We start from the raw sequence: 13,187 nt of genomic DNA on the forward strand, positions 1-13,187 counted from the left end.
TATTCATTTGTTTACCTTCTGATTCTATAAGGAAGCTAAATGGCAACGTGGAATGATTATATGAGGAAACTATTCTGCTTATATAATCAGTCAAGCCCATTTATTAAAGATAAGAATATGAAAAGCAAATCCCCCCACCCCCCAAAAAATAAAAGCACTCATTTGTGTCAATATAAGCTGAAGTCCATTGCTTGGCCAGTGTATAGATTCTGGAAGCAGTGACTTTCCATTAGTAAAATGCGCAACCCAGAGAGATATGACTATAACCCTATTTCCTCAGACTTTCTGCTAGTCAAAAAATAATGCCACCTGTACTGGCTGGCATTAAACCCCAGGCATAATGTTGCTCATAAAGTATAAGAAACAATGCTGGGATGTATAGCAGAGAATGAGGTTGTTTTGTTTATATATCTCTGAGAACACAAATTTTTCATAAATATGGTATTTGTCTTCCAGTGATGTGGGGAAGCAAATCAACTTATTGGGCATCTTTATAGCCACTGGGTTGAGAAACATCTCATTTCAAGTGTTTAGCTAAAAGAGACACTCTAATTTCACCACAGTTAAGTAACTTGTTTGCAGGAAGCCATGTGATAAAACCAGTTATTTTCCTGGTCTCTCTATAGACTGAAGATCACACTTAACATTTCTCATTCATCTTGTACAGCAACAAGAAAATAATTCTGGTTCCTATTGATGGCACATATTCACAGACAGTGTAGACTTTGGAGCCTTTTAGTATTAGAATCCTGGAAGCTAATTAAATTGGAAGTATAACATGGTAGAAGAGGTGGGGAAGAAGGGGATAAATAACCAATCAAATAGTTCTTCCCAATGTAACAGAAGTACCTTTATATAAAAATGGCTCAAATGGCTGCCTCAAAACCTTTCAGAATTGGACAAGGCATAAGCCAATAAAAAATTTAAAAGGTACAGGCTTGAAAACCTCAACACAGGATGATCTTTATGAGGCCTCTTTAATGCTATTCAGGTCAAAAGGAGCATTTACAGGGTTGATCCAGAGTTAAGAAGCAGGAATAATAATATACTCCATAAAGGATATTGGATATTAAAATTGCTGAACAACAAAATTCTATTTAGAGGCAAGATAATAGAATAATCGTGTACACTTGCAGACATGCCTAATACCAATGATGAACAGTACTGTAATTAACCTAGACAAATTATCCTGTCCTTTATCAAAGGACATTACTGCTTATTATGGAAAGGTCTAGTTCTAAAAAGCTGAATAAAAATAAAAATAAAAAGTTCTAGCATAATAAGAACTAAAAATAACCAGAGAATGGGAGAAGAAAGATACTTACCAGACTATCAAGTCCTCCTCCCAGGAGATCCACTGCTCCCATCTGCATGGAGGACACCTGTGGCACATTGACTGGGGGACCAAGGTCAAGATTTAAAAGATCCCCTAGAAGGTCTCCTTGAGAAGGGATAACCTGAGGCTGTTCCAGGTTGGGTGCAGTGGTGGTGCCAACAGGGCTGTCACCTGCATCAGTGCTGTAGTCATATATACACAGAGAAAAGAGAAAAGTCAATTTTACATAGGACATAACAAGGCAGCAAAGGAATATCAGATTTATAACTATAAAACATTTTAAAATTCAATTAGAGGGTTGCAGATGTAGTGCAGTGGTAGAGTGCTTTCCTGGCATGTATGAGGTCCTACTTTTGACAAACCCTGCCCTCAGCACCAGAAAAAAATAAAGAAATAAAAATTCAATAAAAAAATTGAAATAATTTTTTCTTTAAAAACATAAAAAATAAAATGCTCAGGTATTGAATTTATTTTGCTTGTTTTGGGTGTTGAGGATTGAACTTAGGTCCTTGTGCATGCTAAACACATGCTCTACTAGTAAGCTAACCCTACAGCCCCAAGATCCTCAGTTCTTAATTCTTTTAGGTTTCAAGTAAGAAAAATGAGTAGAGAAGTCCAACAGGCAGCTAATGACAAGTGACTGGCAGTGAGAGAGAAAAATTTGGGAAGAAATTCATATACATATCTCAGGTGAAATCACCACAAGAAGGTATGGTAATAAGAGCAAGGGATCAAGAATCAGAAGACTAAAATCAAGTATTGGCTCCACTAATTTCAAGTTGCATAATTTTGGACAGATGACAACTTCTCTGAGACAAAGTTTCCTCATCAATAAAATTATAATAATATCATCCAAACACAGGGCTTTATTATAGCAAGGATAAAATAAAAATATTGTATAAGTGATACAGTCTTAAAGCAGTAGTAGCTGTGGTTGGTAAATAATTTCCCTAAGGGAATACATAGATAGACATAGAAAAAGAGGGTTCTGGGGCTGGGGATATAGCTCCGTTGGTAGAGTGCTTGCCTTGCAAGCACAAGGCCCTACGTTCAATTCACAGCACCACAAAAAAAAAAAAAAAAAAAAGGAAGAAGAAAGAAAAAGAGGGTTCAGACTGAGCCTTCTGAGACAACCAAGATTAATGGTCAGAGAAGAGAATAAACATGGAACTGAAAAGATTAAAAATGATATAAGAAAGAAGACTTAGGAGGAAAAAGTATCAAGGAAGCCACAGTGAGAAGAGGCCAAATACGAAGAAAGAAATCAAAGGGGGAAGTACTTTCATATACACCTGGCAAGAAATACATGAAATCTTCATAGATTATTCTCTACACGTGAAATTATGTCATTTTATTGTAAGAACCCAGAAACCACTCTGGACATGGGAACTCACAGAATAGAGTTTATTAAGCAGAGTGTCTCCCTGCAGGGTAAGAGAGAAAATGAGAGGAAAAGAGAGAGAGTGCACGCAAGAGTGAGTAGGAAAAGAGAGAGAGCGGGCGCAAGAGTGTGAAAAGCGAGGAGAGAGAGAGTGAGTAGGAAAGAGAAAGGGCTGGGAACTATCTTTAAGCAGTCGAATTCTGAGGGTTAACAGGACCAATAATCAAGAAGGATACTTGCAAGCTGACTGATGAACCAATAGCTAGCTAGGATGTTCACAGACTGACAAGAAGTTGGGAGGTGGGGAAATGACTGCAGCGGAAAGGGTGGGGAGCAGTTTTATATTATATTACACTTATGACCTATGCCATTTAGGAAATGTGACAAAATAGATCTATTTATTAGTAATTCAAAGAATACGGTAGAATAGGTAGTTATGCACATATTTTTTTTTCACTGTAATGGAAGTAAGAGTACTATGACAAGAAAAAGTGAGTTAGATAACAGGAAGTAAAAGATCCTGTAAATTCATGATATACATTTAAGAACATGATAAATCATTAGTATACATTCTTATTAAAGGGAAAATACAAGAAAATTAATATGAAAGTGTTTCCCATCGTGACCTCATGGGAAATAACTGCATAAATGTTACCAGAGCAATATATTTAAAAGGTGAGAATTTTTCTAAATTAGACAAGTATTTACCACCTAACCTCCAGAGAGCAGTTGTTTAAGTACTAAGCATTGTGAGTATATTGAGAACATGTCTCCTTCTACTGAGTGATTTTAAAAGATACAGTGAAATAAGCATTTTTAAACCTTTTATGAGGTAAAATTAAGCTTTTAAGTGCTGATTTATTTCATATCAAAGTGTATACTTATTAACCTTATACGGCAGAAGAGAGTTAAGTAATATGTCACTTGCAGCAAAGCATCATCCCCACTTGTATGAAAAGGTATTTTTCCTATTTTTGTATATCCTTTAAAAACAAAAAGCAAGACTGCTCACTGTCAGGCGCCTATCATCCGCCATTTGCCTGCCTCTTGCCTGTCCATCGCCTGCCTTTTACCTACCCATCACCCACCCGATTGTCTGACAGCAGTCAGCAAACTGACCGCAGACCACCAGTGGAGGGCCAGCTACCTGCTATGCCTGGAAGTTCACTGTCGAAGTACCTGCAGGTTTGGTTACACGTGGCTGCCACCATTTTGAGACAACAGCCAGGCCCTGTAGGACCCCTAGCCGAACTAACTGAGCCCTGTCTCCAGTATCCCTCAGCCCCACCGATCATTCCGGCCCTCACATCGACTGACTGTTCCCCGCCACCAGGACCCCTAGACTGACTGACTATGCCCTATCACCAGGACCCCCAGACCAACTGATTGCACCCCACCCTCCAGGATCCTGCAACCAAACCAACCACACCCCACCTCCAGGACTCCTGCTCGACCAACTGCACCCTGCCTCCAGGACCTCCAGCCAACCACGCCCACACCCCAAGCTGCAACTCCACCATTTGCCAACAGCCAGAGCGGCCATCTTGGATAATCCTGGAAGCCATATCTCTCATCTTTAGATGGGGCAAAACTCATCCTGAGACACCTTCTAGAGACTGGAAGCTCACTGTCAGGTACCTCTCATATATCAGATTACTGAAAACTGGGAGGTTGGACTACTATATGACTGTTATAGTGTAGATTTTCTTTTTTCTCCTCATTGAAAAATTTTAAGTTTTTATTTCTTTACTTTTCTCGCTCTCTTTTCCTTTTGTTTACCTGTTCTCTCAGTCTCTTTCTCCTTTTTTCGCATGCTAACAACCAACTTCTTTTGATTACACTCTCACTCTTTCTATTATCTAGAACTTCTATATATTCTTTTCTTATCCCATTAACAGCTACATCCTACACCCCTCCACATCCTTTTTGTCCTCCATTAGAAACTGTAGACCTTATTGCAAATCTATGTTATACTGAAGATAATAATTGAATTAATTCTGTTTATTATGACAATATTGTTAACATCCTCATAGGGGCTATTTGGTTTAGGGTTGCATGTCTGAACTGGGCACTGCTAATATTCATTTCCCCCTTAAAGAAAAGGTTTTGGAAACCTATAGGCCTATAGGGGGGAAACTGCAATACCCCAGAGATCTACACTGTTAGTGGAGAAGATACATGAACAACATGAAAAAACAAGGGAAGAAAATGATCCAAACAAATCTAGATTCTATATTAAGAGAATCCAATGATAGTATGGTAGAAGAAATGTCAGAAAAGAAACTTCAGATTATACATGATTAAGATGATGCATGAAGCAAAGGATGAGATAAGAGAGCAAATGCAGGCAATGAATGATCATACCAATGAGCAGTTGAAAGAGCAACTGCAGGAAGCAAAAGATCATTTCAACAAAGAGAGATTCTCAAAAAAACAAAAAACAAAAAACAAATGGAAATCCTTGAAATGAAGGAAACAATAAGCCAAAAACAAAAAGCAGGAACAATTATTAATCAGATAATGACATTATATATGAGATTGTGTTTCTTTTAGATAGTTTAAGTAATAATTCTTTCCTTGTATTCAGAAAGTGTTATTTTGGATCCCCAGCACAGCAAAAAAAAAAAAAGTTATTTTGGTTCGTTGATTTGATTCATTTCCCTCCTCCCGTTTGAGGGTCAAAAGTTATCAGAAGGTCAGATTAAATGGCATACAAATAGTTACACGGGTAAGTTAAAATAGAAAATCCACATCTATGTAAAAAGTTGAAGCACAAACCAGGAGAAATACTAGGATACACAGAATATTAGAAATATTAGAAATACACAGTCACATTTAGAGAATATTGCACATGCTTGCCTTCAAGGACAAATTCCCTAATCTGTTATAAGGCCTAATCTTCATGAATCCACACATCTCCTTTGGGTTAAAATCATAGCACTGACCTACAACCAAACATTCAGCTCAACTAACGGTCATAAAAGATTAATAATTAACTTTCTTGGGTGTTGCCATTTCCTTTTTCTCTCCAAAATGTTGACTACACCAATTTGTAAAGGAATAAATTCTATGCTTTTGGCCACTCATGAACTACTTAAACAGAAATATACTTTAAACAATGGTACAACACATTCATTAATGGAAACCCAGTTATTCTAACTACTCTGGGAGTAAATTTTTCTTTCTTTTTTCTTTGTGGATTGAACCTGGGGTTTTACACATATGAGGCAAGTACTTCAGCACTGAGCTACATCCTCAGTCCTTTCTGGAGCAAATTCTACTAAGTTTTAAGACTTATTGTGATTGATAAAGATTCTGAAAAGTTTCTAAAATACACATTATAAGGATTTACTAAGAGTATTTTCCCTCCTGAATTAAAATTTTAAGGTAGCTACAAAGCAAGAGCTTCATGTTACCTGAAAGCCTGCTCATAACAGAATTTCCTTACTGATTTGATCAGTTTAATTTGGCAAAAAAAAAAAGCACTGGTAACTTAAAAACTATGCCCAATTAAAACTACATAAAATTTGGGCTGTTTATATAAGATGATTCTGTAAATATTGTTTCATTAATAGTTTTATTATATAAGAAAAGCAGGATCTACCAACTTTATTGATAAGTCTCAACCAAAGCTACAATTAAGAGATGAAGGTATAGGCTTTTTGCTAAGTTTTCAACTCTGGAAATATTTTTAGCCTTATCTTACTAGAGATTTAGGTGACTTTCAGATTTTACCAATCTAGAAGGACTTCATAATTTCCTAAAGATTATTGTACTCCTAGATTGGAATACAGAGGGACTTCCTAGGGCAGTATAGTAGCAGGCTTGCAAAATGTATAGCAAGTTCTTATCCAGGCTAAAAAAGCAAGAGGAAGACCAATCCTGTCTAAATAGTCACTTCTCACTCAAACTTAGTTCAACTGGTTACCTGCCATGATGAATTGGCAAATGCTTGCGATGGATCCCATGACTCCCCTCCACAAAAGCATTGGGAGGTTTATGGTACACAGAGGCCAAAGAACCAATGTGGCAGATTAGTTCATCCAGCAGAGTTGGCTCAATAAGGTCTGTTTCCTCAGAGATTAGTGGCTTCTCAGATAAGACTACTTCTTTGGCTGTCACAGGATCAGTTGAGAGAAGGCGCCAATAAATATAGCCCCGATCTCGAAGGTCAGGATTATCAGAATCCTAATGAAAAGGCAAATGCAAGAAGGTTTAGATTGAACCATTCATACAGAAACCCAAACTGCTGGATTTATCAAGGCAATGTTGTAGTGATTTATGCAAACTAGTTATCAAGAAGGTGTTTCACTGAGACTCATAATATAAGTCTTATACAGTCATAATCCTATAATTGCTAATATTTGAAGGAATTCCTTGAATATAATTTGAGATTAGTCCTAAGGCTCAAATTCAAAGGGAAACTGGAAAGAGGAAAATAAAGAAAGTGAACTAGTTGAGATGGCCTTGGGACAATTACTTTTAGGTACTTTTAAAAAAATTGCTATAAATACTAGCACATATCTTACATATATTTCACCCATTCATTCTTTCTTCACTAAAATATGTAGACGCTTCTCCTATGCAGACATTGGCTAAGTAGTAGAAATGAAATTCCACATGGCACTGGACTTTATGGAACTCACAGAAAAAATAATCATTACAATATAGTGTGAAAGGTACTATTATCTAAATAATCAAAACAACACTAAAGATAGCATGTAATAACTAAGGGCTTTCAAAAGGGATGGCAATTGAACTCAGTGGTTTTTCTTTGTTGGCATGGTTTTCAAATAATTTTATATTTATGCTCATGCTAAAAAAAATTTACCAATTCCATTCTACCGTTTAGAAGTGTATAATATAAAAAGAAACCTCTGCCAATTATCCAAACCCCTCCCTCAATTTCCCATTCCCCAGATAGCCTTAACTGGTAGTAATGGTATATATTTGTCCAGATAGCTCCCCACAACACACATTTATTTTATAACAGTCAGTTTCATATAACATACAAGTTCTGTAAGTTGCTCTCTATATTGACATAGAGAGCTGCAGTTTCCTACTGTATATATATCAATGCACCATTTTAACTAATTCCCTATTGATGAACATTTAAATTGTTGCCTCCTTTTCCTCTTCCTACTTTTTATGCACTGTTATGATCACCTCAAAGTATCAACAAATATCCAGGTATCTACTTCTTACAGTATGCCCATATAGCAGCAATATGAAATTGTTCAAATGGCAGATTATTGAAGGCAAAAGTAAATCCCTGTTTTAATTTCTATATTTAAAACTCACAAATGTCTTTAAAAGGTCAATATGTGGGAGTCCACATGGTTCTAAGTGAGCAGATAAATTGGTTCATGATTTAGCTGCTTAAGATATTTGTCAATATCAACAGCCACTCTGATGGGCATTTTTTGCCTCCCCCATCACAAAGAGGACTTTTGGTTACTATTAAAAGTCTAAATTTGAACAGATTCTTAGGCTGGTGGCTCATATTCACCAGCTCATTTGACTTTAGCACCTATCTCATCCCCAAGAGTATTTTCATGAAGTTCCTTGAGTTTTCCCAGTACAAATTTCAGCATCTTTACTTTTCTAAATCATGAAGTGCTAAACAGATTGGTAGGCTTTTTTTTTTTTTAAATGTATTTTCATTTGGTAGACCTGTTGGTGCTGTCTTCCATATGTGATTGCTGCATTTTTAAAAAATAAAACTCATGCACACAGAACAAAGCAAATAACCATATTTTGAAAATGAAAGACATTTTGTCACTAGTATAATCCATGCCATCAAAGGCAGTTTTTACCCTGAACACCCTCAGTAATTAGCTGGAATTTTCTAAATTATTCTGAAGATGAACAAGACTTCATTTAAACACATGACTCTTTAGACCAGGAATGCAACTTTGGTTCTTGAGTCTTTGTGATTAGTGTTTTCCCAGTATTTCTTATGCTGAACATAGCAAACAGGTGCTTTCATATCATATCAATCTTCTTCATAAAATGATAAACCACTTTCTTCTTGTCCAGTTTTCAGGGTGCTATACAGAGTCTCAAAAAGATCCCTGGTGGTTTTGACTACACAGTTTCAAATCATTTTTCTCAGATGCATAAGGTTTAATTTGTAGTCATAATGTGTTAAAGACAAAAAGCATAAAGAATACTGTGATATATAAAATTGTATATCATTAAGCACTAATTGTATATCATAAGCATTAAAATGGTAAATTTTATCATATTCATAGGTTGCATTATTCTAACAGAAATGCTTACACATATATAAAGAAAAAAAGTATATATAAGTCATATTAAACTTTCTCTAGTATTTGAAATGCCAGAGTTAAAGAACAGGAAAGAGTGATGAATCATATGTAATTTAATTAATTTTAATTTAATTTTTATTTATTTATTTACATTTTGTAGGGAGTGGGTGAGGGAATAATTTACTCCTGAGGAAGTATTAATAAATAATAATCTGAAACATCCTCACATAGGCCTCCACTTGGAAACAAAGTTGGAACATTATATGAAAAGTGTGAATTTGCTCAATCCTATCCTGAAAGAGTAAAGTGGCAGAAACAGAATCCTATCAACCAACTCAAATTAAAACAATTCAATGGACCACACTGTGCTTAAGTTGATACTCATCAGTCATAAACATTAGGTTCTTATCTTACAAACTTGAGAAAAAGAAAACTTTCAGTGGAAAAGATTTCCATAAATATACTTAATTACTCTTATGACAACTCCTCAGACATCATTAATGAACTGGACAGAAAAGGTAAGCCTAGAGAAATTGCTTATTATGAATAGTGAAACATAAAATGATCATACACAAAGCTCTTAAAACTAATAAATGAACTTATACATAGTGACTTATAGGCAATAGTTCTTCAGGCAGGATATATGTATTCTCAAAATCATTCTTAACCTTCAGACTAGAGGGGCAGAATAGCATAGTAAATAAAGGACATAGACCCTGGTGACATACCACCTGGGCTTGGGTCTCTCAGTGTTTCATTTTGTCATCTACAAAATAGGAATAGTAACAGCACCAGCACTTACTAGAATTAACTAAGTTAATATGTAAAGTGCTTAAAAGAATGCCTGAAACATGGTAAGCACTACGCAAATGGCTGTTACTAAGATTATATACTAGTCCCCACAAGGTCTAGGGTCAGGAATGGTTTGTTTATACCCTGTCCTACCCCAGAAAAGCATTTAACAAAACTTACAAAAATGAATCTATGGCTAAAGACCACGAGTTAAAACTAGAGGCTGAAGAATGCATGCCACAATGACCTGAACACTTTCCATGGGAGATCCTTAAATTTGACTCTAAGGTATCAAATAACCAATGGCAGAAAAAACAAACTTGGTCACTCAGGTAAGGCATTTAGAAGAGTAGTAAATACACATAAATGCACCAGAAAATCCAAAACTTGTTAGAAATTTGATGGCGCATCATAAAGAAGAAAATACAATTAAAAAAACAACTCTAATAACTACAACAACAACAAAGGATAGTTTTCTTATGATAACCTTTACTGGTTGATAGTGTCAATGTAATTTAATAAAAGTGAGGCTGTTAGTGTCAAGAGTCCGGGTACCCAGTTTTCTATTAATCTGGCTTGGTTTACAGATAAATTTTATACCATCTGTAAGCAAGTTCTCTAAACACTATCTCAAATTTTTATAAATACTGATACATAGTGAGATTGAGTTTGAACTCTGACAAGAAACCAAACATAGCTCTCTTAGGCTGCCTGTTAAATACAAACACATAGGCTTTAACAATGAAGACAGAGAGAGAGTTGAGAATTTGTGATAATGCAGGCAACAACCAAAGACACTTTCTTGATTATTTACAGGTGAGCAGAGAGGGAGCAAGGTCAAAATTCCTTTTAGAAATTGTTTTGACAGAATGTAAATTGCTCTAATTCTGTCATTCTATATAACTACTTGAAAGTTTAAAATTCAACATGAAATACAGTGTACAAAAAAGATAGAAAAAAAGAAATTGTCTTGAATTCATTTAAAGAGATACAAATAACCTTAGAGTTATTAATCAAGGGGCTAGACAGAAGTCTAGAATGTTCAGTTCGATATAGGTAAGATTTCAGAGTGCTCTAACAAAAAAAAATTTTAAATGTGTAAAATCAGTAATAGGAAAAATGACAGCTGAGGACTAAGCAAAGTTCTATACGAGGACTTTTAAGTTTTAATAATACATATCATTTATAAAGAGATAAAAAGGAGAAAAACAGTAAATTCAAAATCCGAATAGATTCCATGTGTATCTATACTTCTTAATTCTGACAGCCAACCCGTTCTCAAACTCAATAAAGAAAATCACTAAGTCATGATGGACTGATGGTTATTATACTAGTTACACTATAAAAAGTAATTATTTTGAATTCCAATGATCCAAAATGGTGACCTGGTCTTTAAGTTCAGTAGCCACATTCCTGAAATCATAATCCATCTGAATCTCTTTTCTTCTTCCCCAAAATAGCATATAATTCCAAGGAGGGCCAAAAATACCTAAAAATTCAAGGAAGCAGCAGAAGCACTTTAAAATTATCTCCAAGAGAAAGGCAACCCATACATGAGACCTTACTGAGGTATATACCATCTCTGCACAATACTTTATTTGAAAACCAAAGTCACCCAGGAGAGGGTACTATCAGACTTGACATCGTTTCCATATAAATATATCCACCATTAACACTACAGAATCTAAGTTCAATTTTCATGAATTATCATGAAAGCTACAGCCAGTCAACACATTTAAAAATTATACCAACCAGTTATAATTTAGTGGAACATATTAAGAGACTCTGTTTTAATAATAAAATTTTAACAGGATATAAATAGAGACTACTTTTTAAAAAACTCCCTAAATTAACCTTCTTGGGAACAGTTTCATAATTTCCTACACTTTAAAACAAGACAAAACAACCCCTCCCATTTTTTAGATTTCTTACCTGTGTTGCCAAACTCAAGACCTGTTGGACTAACTCCTGTGTTTCTGATGGTTTCTTGAGAAACAGCTTCACTATGGCAGTAAGCAGAGTGAGTTGCACCTAAACAGATAAAATTAGATAAAGTGAAAGGCATTGTATTATTCCTTGACATCATGTTTCCCCAACTATGAATTGCTCCTGGAACCTGTTTGATTTTGGTTGAGACAAAAGTTAAAACTCAATAATACTAATAATAGCAGTCAAAGGTGTTCTGAAATACAAGAGTACTGAAAATTCACTAGGATCCTATCCTCAAATTGTACTTTTGGCATAAAAAATGGCTTATTTCTGGGCCAGGTTATCAATCATATTTTTTAAAGTACACACTAACAGGCTAAGCAGCATAAAACTGGTTCCTGACCAAGTCTTAATTATTTATTTCTACCCAAAGCTAAAAGTTTGAAGGGATGATGGAAATCATCTGTCAGAAACGGGCAAGAGTCAAGACTATAGAATTCTGTCAGATCACAATCAATTAGAAGTAGACTGGTGGGCTAGGGTAGCTCAGTGGCAGAGTGCTTACCCAACATGCATGAGATCCTGGATTCAAACCCTGGTATCACAAAAAAATTGAGGAAAAAAAAAAGTGGACTGCTGAACCACTAAGCTGCTGGCTTATATGTGTTCCCTGTATTAAGCCTATTATAATTACTATAATGGGTCAGTTGCCTGTAATCCCAGTAACTGGAGTGATTGGGGCAAGAGGATCTCAAGTTCAAGGCCAGCCTCAGTAACTAAGCAAGGCCATAGGCAACTTAGTAAGACCCTGTCTCAAAATAAAAAACTATAGCCCAGTGGTAAAGCTATAATAAATAAATTAATAACATTTCTATAATGGATAACACACATGAACTTTATTTGCTGTAAGTACAAATGCCAGGGAGGAAGGGCTCAGTAATTTGTCTGTTTCTCTAGGCCTAAGGCTCACTTTTGGTAGGAAAGAGGGACAAGAGAATTTTTTCAAACTTTACTACAGTCCCAAATGAAAATCACTGCTACAATGGACCAAAGCCACTACTAAACAGGAATGTGTAGTCATCCTTATATGACAGGAAAAAAACGGTGATTACTGTCAAGTATAGTTCTGGACCAGCAATAGCAGCAGCATTATCACCCTGAATCTTGTAAAAACTGCAGTAAAGCACACCTCAGACCTACTGAGTCAGATTCTGGGGGTGAGGCCCAGCAACCTATATTTAAAAAGCCCTTCAGGTGTTTCCAATGCTCACTTGGTTTGAAAACCACTGATCTGAGTTATGTAGGTTTATTATACTAAGAAATCAATACAGCTGAAAAAGAATCATCCCTTTGGGGATAAAAATGAACATACTATATATAAACACAGAGAAGAGAGGGAGAGAAAAACAAACTGCTTATCTTTTACTTTCCCTGATCTTTCCAAAGAGATCTAGGACACAGGACAGCTGAGGACTTA

The 13,187-nt window shown here is 35.7% G+C and overlaps 1 protein-coding gene across 3 annotated transcripts in view; it reads right to left on the bottom strand.

Annotated features, from left to right (window-relative positions):
• Nucleotides 1–13,187, bottom strand: part of Ap2b1 (adaptor related protein complex 2 subunit beta 1) — a 111,930-nt gene that overhangs the window by 52,620 nt on the left and 46,123 nt on the right. For all 3 annotated transcript variants that reach the window (XM_047542753.1, XM_047542755.1, XM_047542754.1), the window contains 3 exons: nucleotides 11,714–11,812; nucleotides 6,646–6,905; nucleotides 1,326–1,518 (listed from right to left, as the gene is read on the bottom strand). In XM_047542753.1, the coding sequence (XP_047398709.1) occupies nucleotides 1,326–1,518; nucleotides 6,646–6,905; nucleotides 11,714–11,812 (552 nt within the window). The remainder of the gene's footprint in view (nucleotides 1–1,325; nucleotides 1,519–6,645; nucleotides 6,906–11,713; nucleotides 11,813–13,187) is intronic.

The sequence above is a fragment of the Sciurus carolinensis genome, chromosome 3 (assembly GCF_902686445.1).
Source record: "Sciurus carolinensis chromosome 3, mSciCar1.2, whole genome shotgun sequence".
Lineage (NCBI taxonomy): Eukaryota > Metazoa > Chordata > Mammalia > Rodentia > Sciuridae > Sciurus > Sciurus carolinensis.